We start from the raw sequence: 11475 nt of genomic DNA, 5'->3' as shown, positions 1-11475 counted from the left end.
AGGTATTTCTTCACCTGGCTGTTCATCTGTATCCTTTATCATGTCCTTTATTATATAATAAACCAGTAAATGTAAGTAAGTGTTTCCCTGAGTTCTGTGAGCTATTCTAGCAAATGACTGAATTTGAGAAGGGGGTCATGGGAACCTCTGATGTGTAGCTGATTGGTCAGAAGTACAGGTGACAACCTGGGACTATCAGTGGGCATCTGAGCTGGAAGGGGCAGTCTTTTGGGACTGAGCCCTTAACCTGCTGGGTCTGTGCTAACTCCCATTAGTGTCAGGATTGAATTGAATTGTAGGACACCCAGCTGATGACAAAGAGAATTGCTTTGGTATGGGGAAAAAACCCACACGTCCCAGAAGTGTTGTGGGTGTGGTAGTAGTGTGAGAGTAAAAAAGAGACATAGGAGTGTTTTTCCCAGACATCTGGGATGGCCTACCCCTCCATACACCCCTCCCCCGGTCAGGCCTGTGCCAGGGGAGCAGGAAGCCTCCAGGTCAGCACCTTTCAGGGGACCCTGTATTAGAGGGACATCATGAGGCTTCCTTGAACCTTCCCTGCAGGACCCAGAGCAGCAAGTCACCTGGTGGACACACACTGGGACCCTGGAGAAGGACCTTCCACAGGTTGTGACTCATGGTCAAGAAAATATTTTATGGATCCTGAATAGAATTGCACATTTTATTTATTTATTTTAATAAATTTATTTATTTTTGGCTGTGTTGGGTCTTCGTTGCTGTGTGCGGGCTTTCTCTAGTTGCAGCGAGCAGGGGCTACTCTTCATTGCGGTGCGCGGGCTTCTCATTGTGGTGGCTTCTCTTGTTGCAGAGCACGGGCTCTAGTTGCGTGCAGGCTTCAGTAGTTGTGGTGCATAGGCTCAGTAGTTTGGCTTGCAGGCTCTAGAGCGCAGGCTCAGTAGTTGTGGCGCACGGGCTTAGTTCCTCCGAGGCATATGGGATCTTCCCGGACCAGGGCTCGAATCCGTGTCCCCTGCACTGGCAGGCGGATTCTTAACCACTGCGCCACCAAGGAAGCCCAGAATTGCACATTTTAAATGAATTAGAATGAAATAACATAGCACATCATAAAACAGAATAGAAAATATTGGAGAGTATCACATGTATAAGGGTCAGTATTGTTCTGTGAAGCATTTGTTTTAGAGTCACTTGTAAAGTGTGTTCTTTACTGTGGGTCTTGGTGAATAAAGCTCAGAACTGTTTTCTTGTGATGGACGTACTGTTCTCCCTCACATGTCCTTGCATTTTCCCAGTTCTCTACTATGAATAGGATTTTTTTTTGACTGCGCTGTGCAGCTTGTGGGATCTTAGTTCCCCAGCCAGGGATTGAACCTAGGCCCTCAGCAGTGAAAGCACGGAGTCTTAACCACTGGACCATCAGGGAATTCCCAGGATTTTGCTTTAGAACCAGTTTTTAAAATTATTGAAAGAGAAACAAAACAGAGACTGGAAATTTAATAAAAAAGTCATTTTGGACCCTCATCATAAGAGCACGTGCATCCACACTGGGCCCCAGGCTTGATGCGGGGAGGAGGCTGATTGGGGGTGTCCTTGGGGGCCACATACAGGCTGACTTCTGGGGTTGGGCAAAACCATGGTCTCCCTGCATCTCAAAATTTGGATCTGTCACATGGAGGGGGAGAAGGAGGAGGAGAAGGAAGAGGAGGAGGAGGCAGAGGGGGAGGAGGGGGAGGAGGAGGAAGAGGAGGAGGAGGGGGAGGAGGAGGGGGAGGAGGAGGAGGAGGGGAGGAGGAGGGGAAGGAGGAGGGGAAGGAGGAGGGGGAGGAGGAAGGGAAGGAGGAGGAGAAAGAGGAGGAAGAGGAGGAGGAGGAGAGGGAGGAAGGGGAAGAGGGGAAGGAGGAGGAGGAGAGGAGGAGGAGGGGAGGAGGAGGGGAGGAGGGGGAGGAGGGGGAGGGAGAGGAGGGGGAGGAGGAGAGGAAAGGAAGCGGGGAGGGATGAAGGAAGGGAGGAAGGAAGGAAGGAAAGAGCTGTATCTACCCAGGGAACCTAAGGGAAAATGCTCCCTGTCATGACTCCAGAGTGCTTTCAAGCCATCCTTCCCTGTACCCGTCTCCTGTGCAGAGGAATCCAGCTCGTGGATCCCATCTTCTTTGGGAGAAAGAAAAATCCAATCCTTCTGTATCTCTTTTGGATGTCCTCTTCCGTATCTGCACAGAGAATAAGGTACACAATGTCTACTAGCAGAATATTAAATTTGAGTAAAGAAGAACAGCACTGGGGTAAAATAGAATTTGTTTCCTCTGAGGCACAGGCAGAGTGACCTCACTGACCTGGGCAGCACCCACCTCTCCCTGCAGCGCCAGGCAGGGTGTCCTCACAGTTCTGGGGAACCTCTGACCCCAGCCAGCTGACTCCTTATGCCCTCCTTCCTGGCACCCTCTCCCGCCGATGGCTGTGATAACCCCCACTTGGTCCTGGGTCTCCCTTGCCTCTCTGCCAGCCCCTCTTCCACCTCTAGGGTTCCTTGTCTTGGAAAAATGACTCCACATTCTCCACCCTGAGATTTGGGGCAGAACTCAGAGCTCATTCAAATCTCTCCACTCCCCAAATACATACCTATCTTCCTTAGTGTCTCTGAAGTCATGGTGAGTTCCAAACTCAGCTCTTCCTGCACATGCCAGCTGTAGGTACTCTGGCAAGAAGCTGGACGTCTGTCTGTGTCTCCATCTCTCATTACAATCTCTCTCTCTAGCTGTATATAACATCTATAGTATCATAATGATGATAGTGTCTGTGCTCAGAGGTTGGTTGTGGAGATAAACAGGAGAATCCATACGAGATGCTTAGTATCAGCCCAGGCACTTTGCAAACATAAGATGAACAGTAATTGTACTTTCTATGGTTATTATGGAAGGTGGGCTGAGAGGGGGAGACTCCAGCGGACCACACCTCCCTCATTCCTGCAGATGTTGTTCCTGGCCTGGGATGCAGACTCCAGGGCCTGGGACCTGTCCACACAAAGGTATGACTCTAAGTGGCAAGACATTATTATTCTTGGAGGAGTAGGTGGGGACTCAGGTAAACTGGGATGCCCTCACCATGCAGCCCCCAGGCGCTGGCTCTGCAGGGAGGGTCACCCCTGTGAGGAAGGCTGTGCCTCAGAACATGCTGGTCAGGGAGGGTTTATGTGGGTGTCCACATCTGTCCATACCCAGGGCCACGCCTCCTTTTCCACTTGTCTATCACAGTCGATGCCAACTCCCAGGTCTAGAGCTCCACAGAGTGGTGATTCTCTGAGGCTCTTCTCAGTCTCCCAGAGCAAGGTCCTCTTGGGCAGGGTCCCCCATCCCCGAGGTCTTTAGGAGACCCAGACCCAGGCCCGGCCCCAGGGCTGCTGTGTGGACAGCAACCTGTGACCCTGCAGCTATCACAGAGTGTTTGTGGGAGGGGGTAGACCCAATTCTGGCCCAGCAACCATGGCTCCAACCTGAGTCACAGTGACCAGAGTCCAAGGAGAGATTTGATTCTTGCCCTTCTCCAGGAGCCCATTATCTGCTGGCTTACGGTTCCTCCCGCCTTTGATTCAAATCTGTTGGGGTGAGGGGATGGGTCCAGGGTGGGATGAAGGCGGAAGTAGGGGAGATGGAGGCCTCAGCAGAAGAGTGGAGACCTTCCAAGGCTGGATGAGAGCCAGGAGGCTGAGGTGATGGGCAGTGGATGGTCAAAATGGTGCAACACTGCCTCCATCTGGGGCTGGTGTTTGATGTCCTATGTAAGTCACCTTGGATCTCCATTGGTAGCCTTAATGTCCCCCAACACACACAATGGTTTGTTCTAAAATAGACTCCTCTCTTCCCTTCCCCAGAGCCGACTGTTCCAGCTCTGTGGCCTGCAACGGTTCGTTTGGGACAGGACTATCCCATTCTCAACACTTGACCCCTATCCCAGCTCCCAAGCCCTTGGTTGTGAGATGGGCAATTTCATGCCTTTGTCCAGTGGACTTTTCCATCTGTTGCTCCCCTGAATCATGACTAAGTGGACTCTTCCATTCCTGTCCACCACGGTCCTCACAATGGACCTCTCCTTCCCTATTCCTCCATGTTCCCCAGTTGACAGTTTCATCTCTGTCTCCTCCCACATACTCCCAAGTGGATCCCAGCCCCATGACCCTGAAGATCTTAGAAAGAGCAAAGGCCAAGGTGTCCAACCACCTGCAGAATCCTGCTCCAGGACTGGGGTGTACAGCATCCATCAGAATAAAAACTAGCAACATCCCCCACTAGACTATCACCTCCACATGGGCAGGGACAGTTGTTTATCTTGTTCCCAGACATCTCTCCAGCACCTAGAATGGCCCTTATTACACAGTACAAACCCATTAGGTGTTGGATGAATGAACCCTTTGACACAGCAATTCCACTTCTAAGAACGTGTCCTAAAGAAACACTCACACAGGTGCACAGGGTTGTGTGCACAAGAATGGGAGCAAACAACTGGGAAAAACTTGTAAATATTTATTAATTGTCAGTGACTGATGCAGGGTAAATGAATAATGGAGGTTTGTAGCATGGAGCACATGCTGAACAGGAAACAGAGTGAGACAGACTTGTCCACGACACGCTGCTAGTGGGGAAAAGCAGGTCAGAGATGCTCATAGTTGTACCGTGTGTGTGTGTGTGTGTGTGTGTGTGTGTGTGTGTGTGTGTGTAAATGCAGAGAAAAACATCTGGAATCAAACACCCAGAACTGGTCTCAGTAGTTGCATCTGGAGAGAGGGAGGCTAGTGCCGTTTTGTACAAAGAATACTTGACAATACTTGTTTTTCTAAGGTAGATGCATGGATACAAAGAGAGAAATACACATTAGGTATATGTCTTGCTCATCAACGCAACTCTAACATCTAGCAACATTTGGCACATAGTAAGAAAAATCATGTTTAACTTTTCACTGTTGTGAACTCTTTCTTTCACTTGCTATACAGCTGATGGCTAGGAGTTCACAGCCATGCCCATGTTCATGAAAGGCCACCAGGTTCTGCTTCTTATCATGGGCACTTGTCACATCCCTGAGGCTGAGGCATGGAAAGAGAAGGAAAATAAGTGGCGATGAGCTCCCATTGACTGAAAAATCACTACTTAACTCTGACCTGCATAGCCCTGTGCACTCCGATTCCACCTTGCCTTGTGGTCTATGCGCTCCTCCCGCTGCTCCTAAAGGCCAAACTTCTGCTCAGGCTACAGCAACTCCCTCATCTGTCCTATGAGTTTCTAGGCTAGAGGAAGGTGTGGCCTACATGCCAGTAGATGACCTGGGGTTTGGGAGCCCACAGCATCCTGGGGAGGGAAGATCTCTGGATATACAGAGCAGGGAGTAGAAAAAGCACAGGGAGCCTCCTCATTTAGCCTCAGAGCTGCATCCCAAGGGACAGGGAGAAAGGAATGATTTGGGAACAAGCAACAAGATGGGGTACAAGTACCATAAGAGAACAGTGCATTTTGCGGGGATGTGGGGATGGACTGAAAGGTCACTTACAGAGTTAGTCGTCTTCTTCGGTATCACTGATCTCTTTATAGACCACCAAGTTCTTTCTTTCCCGCAGTCTGTGGGTCCAGACATTAATCTCCCTTCTCCTGTGTCCTGTGATGGAAAAGAGTTTGTAAATGGGGGTTGGGTGGGTTAGGGAGTGTTGGGCCCTGTTTTGTCAGATAAGGAAATGCCTCCTCCCTCCCAAGTGACCACAGGCCTTTTACATAGTCTTTTCCCCACACCTTCTGGCTCAGAGAGGCTGAGATACTAAACCTGCACCAATACACACCAAACGCCAGTTAGAGTTTTAGCTTCTGGCTTCTTCCATTGTCAGATTTAGATTCCCAACCTCTTTACTCACCAGAACATTTATTCCGACCTTCCTTCATTTAGCACGTATTTGTTAAGGGCATATTGTATGCCAGGCATTGAGCTGAAGGTGGGGATAAAATTCCGAGTAAGATATGTTCCCAGGTTATCACGGACGGAATAATGACCCGAGCACCTTTCATGGCATCAGGGCTTGTAGACTCAATTGAACACTTTTTTTTTTTGGCTGCTGTGTGCGCGGCATGCAGGATCTCCACCAGGGATGGAAACCGTGCCCCCTGCAGTGCAAGCGTGGAGTCTTAACCACAGGACTGCCAGGGAAGTTCCTTGAATTGAACACCTTTGAATAACCTGTGAACTCTGATTCTTTATTTCCGTTTTATGGACTAGGAACTGGAGCTCAGAGAATTTGGAAGGCTTGCCCTGAGTTACACAGCTTTCATATCGATGAAACTCAAGTCTGTGACTCTGGAAGTCGGGTTTTTTTGGTCTTGTTTTGTTTATTTATTTATTTATTTAAAATGTTGAGCCTTCTTTTTAAATTTATTTATTTTTATTTTTGGCTGTGTTGGGTCTTTGTTTCTGTGCGAGGGCTTTCTCTAGTTGTGGCAAGCGGGGGGCCACTCTTCATCGCGGTGCGCAGGCCTCTCACTGTCGTGGCCTCTCTCGTTGCGGAGCACAGGCTCCAGACGCGCAGGCTCAGTAGTTGTGGCTCACGGGCCTAGTTGCTCCGCGGCATGTGGGATCCTCCCAGACCAGGGCTCGAACCCGTGTCCCCTGCATAAGCAGGCAGACTCCCAACCACTGTGCCACCAGGGAAGCCCCGTTTTGTTTATTTTTAATTTCTGGCTGTGCCATGCAGCTTGTGGGATCTTAGTTCCCTGACCAGGGATCGAAGCTGGGTTCCGGCAGTGAAAGCACCAAGTCCTAACCATTGGACCACCAGGAAATTCCCTGGAAGTCAGTTCTAATGTTTCAGCTGGAGCTGGGTGAGCTCCTCAGCCCAGCCTGGCCCCAGGCCTGTCCAGGATCCATCTCCCACACCTAGCCCATGCACTTGAACATGGCCAGGGAAGCCAGAGGAGTTGTTCCCGAAGAGTTTCCTCTTACCTGATGTTTTCTTACTCTGCTGACCAGAGGTATTTGCTTTTCCCGGGGGGCACAGCTGTTCCTGAGCCTACTCTGAGCCTGATGTTACTGGTACTAACTTCGAAGGATTTTTTTTCTTTTTGGACTTCTTGGGCATCACCTTCTAAATGTGAAGGTCACATACAAAGAGTATCAATGGCATTTCTCGAGTGCTTTAGAGCTTACAAAGTGTCTTTGTGCGCAGTACCTTAATTAAAGTTCTCAACAAGTCTGGGAGATCATTATATTACCTGTACCTAAATTACAAGAAACCTGGGAAGTTAGAAGGAAAAGGAATGCTCTACATGAAGGGTGTTTCCAAGACTAGAATGCTTGTCTTCACACTCTTTCCAGACTGACACTCTCGCCGAGAGGAGTCTCCATGCGAGCAGGAGTGTGGTACATGGAAGTTTTGGGGAAGCAGAGCACTCTTAACAATCCACGAGGTCTGTAAAGGTGAGGAGGGGCTTCTATAAAATATAAGGGATCGAATATAAGCTAGTAGACAGCTGCTGGGAGAGTAAATGGAACAATGTACAGAAGGGACAAAACACTGCTAGCAAATGGTGTGGGGGGGGATGAATATAGGGAAGGGAGAAGAAAGGAATGGTTCACGGAAATTCATGTAGACAGCCAAGAAAGTGGTGCCAGATGTGACATCCTGTCCTACCCTGGCAAGAACATTTCAATTGGAATTAAGCGAGGTGGTTCCTCTACCAATTCTACTGGTGTCAGGGTGTGTCACTGACCAACAACCTCAAGCTAACCTTCATTCAGCTCCTTTGTTTATGAAACAGGTGAGCAATAACAGTATAACCAGCTCCCTCATTTATGAATCAGTGAACAATAACTGTAAAACAAGCTAAATGAAAGAACTTTCTGAGCTTACAAATGCTGTTTAAACGTGGTAATAATAAAAATGAATATTTTCTTTTATGATCCTTCTTTGAATTCTCTCCTCAACCGTGTCCACACTGGCAACGCACCCGCCAGATCCCTTTACCCTCTAAACTAGAGTTTAATCTGCAATTGTGGAAGAACTTATTCAAGAACCCTCTAAGGGTCCCCCTGGGCTGGGACTGAGGCTTCAGAGATGCCTCAGGTGCAGACAAGGCCCCGAAGGAGCTCACAGAAGGGAGGGGCCAACAGTCCAGGCGATTCCCAAGCAATGTGAAAGGGGCCCTTTGACTGAGCAGATGGGAGCTGGTACTTCCTGTTGTGAGACTGGGCATCTAAACAGAAGCATCAGCAGCATCTGCGAGTTTAGCCCTAGGGGAAACGCCTGAGCTTCAGAAACATATGAATAGTTCACGAATTTGGAAATGGTTTGGGGCTTTGGGTTAGACTACTACCACTGCCACTGTGGTCTCAAGCAAATTATTTAACATCTCTATACCACAATACCCACATGTTTGTTATTATTATTTAATAATAATAATATCCTCATTATTATTTGGGGATAATAATAGTAGCAATGTCATAGAGGTTTTCTTGGGGACTAAATAAATTAATCCATGTGAATTGCCTAAAATAAGTCTGGCATCACTATGAAAACAAAAGAAGTATCAGCTATCACAACTGTTGTTAATTACTATTAAGCTCTCAATACTACATCAGGCATTGTGATAAAGAGATCAGGAAAGGGAGGCAGTGAGGGCCAGGTCATTTTCAATATTTTCCCACTTTTACCAATATTCACATCCATGGAGAGATAAACGGTCTCTGGTCCTCTGGATTTGGGAGGCAGTCACCTTCAGGTGTTTTCTCTCTCGCATGTTGGAAGCCTCCTGAGCAGGTTCATCTAAAAGAAGGCGACAGGGGCTTCCCTGGTGGCGCAGTGGTTGAGAGTCCGCCTGCTGATGCAGGGGACATGGGTTCGTGCCCCAGTCCGGGAAGATCCCACATGCCGTGGAGCAGCTGGGCCCGTGAGCCATGGCCGCTGGGCCTGCGCATCCAGAGCCTGTGCTCCGCAGTGGGAGAGGCCACAACAGTGAGAGGCCCGCGTACAGCAAAAAAAAAAAAATTAAAAAAAAAATAACAATAAAAGAAGGCGACAAATCAGAATTTTTCTTTGTTGGTAAATATTCCCAAACTGCAGAGAGACTCCTGTAGTATCAGAATTCTGCAGCAGAGGGTTATGAGTCCACTCACTGTCAAGGAGTTACTTTGAGACAAGCCTCTGAATTATAAAGGTTTATACATTTATTTGCAGCATCAATTCATAATTTTCCTTCTGATGATTTATAAAAAGCAAACTAAACCCCATCACTGCCTCATCCTATTCACTACATATTACTTGTTTCCCCAAAGAATTAAATAGACTGGTCTTTAACCAAAAATCACTGTATACTTAAAATGGTGAATTTTATAGTATGCCTCAATGAAACTGTTAAGTGTATGATGAACCATGGATGATTTAATCCAGCGGTTCTGGGATGTTTCCAGTATAAGAACACCTCTTAAATGTCAAGAACTTTGTAGATACTCAAGCACTGGATTTTCAGTCCTCTCGCAGTAATTTTGGGAGCTTGTGGAATCTGTCCTGTTTAGCTGGAGAGTCAAAGGTCTATTGGAGACACTTTGAACATTCTGACCCTGTCTTCTTACAACTGTGCTGTCAGAGCAAAAGAGCAAGTGAACGCATCCTATCCCCTTTTTAAGTGAGTACATACACTGCTGAAATTCACAAAGATATCTAGAATCTGTCACTTTTTTAACCCTACGTTGCCTCTGCTCACTGACAAGTAGGAAAGGTCAATGTGCAGAGGACTGCTCTCTCAGACTCTCTCTCAAACTCAACACATAGAATCAGGTTCAATTAGGAGTGAGACAACTATTTGGTTTTGGTAAAAAACACAGAGAAATAGCCATATGTCATTACATAATGTTAATCACTTTCTCTCTTAAGATAGTTATCCAATACCTATGCTCTATTATTTTAGAAGTTTTGGGTAGATTTACACTTTAAATTTTCCCCATCTGGACCCCAAAGTAGACAGGCTTCAGGAGACCCTTTTCTGTCACTTACGCAGATTCCTGGGGTTCTGATCTTTAGAATCATGCCCGTTGGATTTTGTGGCTCGTTTTTTAGGACACATGAAAGTTGGTAGGGTAGTCTTGAGACCTAGAATGATGCAAAATATTTGTTTCTTAACAGGCAACCTGAGAGGAGGGTAGAATGCTGTGACACAGCACCAACAGTAAAGCTAATCAGCTGGGGGAGGGGGGTTCTGAATCAGGGCCAGTGGGAGAGAAGTGCACAGGATCCAGGACAGATCATCTCTGTGGCCACTCCCAGTCCACAGCCTTGCACAGGACATATCAGTAAAAGAGAAGAATGCCTGGAAGCTGCCCTGGGATTTCTTCCCACACAAAAGGACAAATGTGGGACAATTGCCACAGCCTAAGAAGAAGCCATGGCATGTAAAGAGGGATGGTCATTTGTTCCCAGCCTTGTCTGGACGCAGAACTTCCTGTTACCTAGATCAGTCATGATGTCATAGTTTCTCTTCATATACACATAGGTGATTTTCTCTGAGTAACCCAGATCTGCCCATTCTTTCTTAGAGAAGTATTTGGAAATATCCTTGAAAGCCTAGAAAAGAAAGAAGAATAAATCCTAGCAATGACTCAGCTAAACATGTCTGACACTCAGCCAGGAACTCTTCCTTGGCTGCAGGACCTCCATGTTAGATCTGTAAACTGGAGATAATAATCCTTCCTGGCTGATGTCATGGCTAACTGACAGAACATGGGTAACGTTGCCTAGGTTCTCACCTGGCATGCAGTAGGCGCTTAAGGCTGGTGGCATCTTCTCCTCTCACCTTCTGGAATAGACTGAGAGTCAACCAATCCAGTACAAGGTCACAGATCTTGTACCCAGGGATGCTAGGCAAGGATAGAGTGAGGGTGGGAAGCTCTGGATGTCCTCGTGACATGCTGCTCCTTGTTCCCAGTGCCTCTGACCTCCTCTCCTCAGAAATCTAGCCACCCTACACTGTCCCCTGGTCCACTCCTCTGCCCCCTCCAGATCACCTCACCTTGGAGTTCTTCTCTGATTTCTGGCTATCTTCCCTGGGGCTCTTTTCAAAGGACCTGCCTCTGTTCATGGTCCTGGGATTGGTCTGATCTCGAGGAACACATCCTGGATCTGTCCAGCCACAAGGCCAAAAGTTCTGTTGGGAGAGAAAGTGCTGAGGGAAGGCCACACTCAGTTAGTCACCTGTAATTAAGGTTCTACTTTTCTCCATCCTTGGCTTATCTGTCCCTGAGTAAGGACATGGGAGTGGGGAAATAAGATGAGAATAGGGGGCTGGAGGTCTCTGGGAGAAGGACTGATTAGGGATGACATGTTTTCTGTGGGCATGATCAAAGCAGCATTGAGTCTTTGAGGGGGGTTACCGTTGTTAGTAGTTTTCCTGGAGTTTGGCTTATCCTGAAGGAAAGATATGAAGACCCTTGTTGGGGAAGCAGTGAAGTGAATGTATAGTTTTACTGAGGGGGGATGTTTTG

General features: G+C 47.7%; 1 protein-coding gene across 1 annotated transcript; it reads right to left on the bottom strand.

Annotated features, from left to right (window-relative positions):
- Positions 1–5515: 5515 nt before the first annotated feature.
- On the bottom strand, positions 5516–11072 carry LOC101279755 (protein SSX4-like). The gene is made up of 4 exons (XM_012537472.1): positions 11004–11072; positions 10427–10558; positions 6946–7012; positions 5516–5616 (listed from the first exon to the last, which is right to left on the bottom strand). Exons 1-4 carry the CDS (start codon positions 11070–11072, stop codon positions 5516–5518), a joined length of 369 nt encoding a protein of 122 aa, XP_012392926.1.
- Between the last annotated feature and the right edge of the window lie 403 nt (positions 11073–11475).

Source organism: Orcinus orca, chromosome X, assembly GCF_937001465.1.
Source record: "Orcinus orca chromosome X, mOrcOrc1.1, whole genome shotgun sequence".
Lineage (NCBI taxonomy): Eukaryota > Metazoa > Chordata > Mammalia > Artiodactyla > Delphinidae > Orcinus > Orcinus orca.
This window is presented reverse-complemented; position numbering and strand designations above follow the sequence as displayed.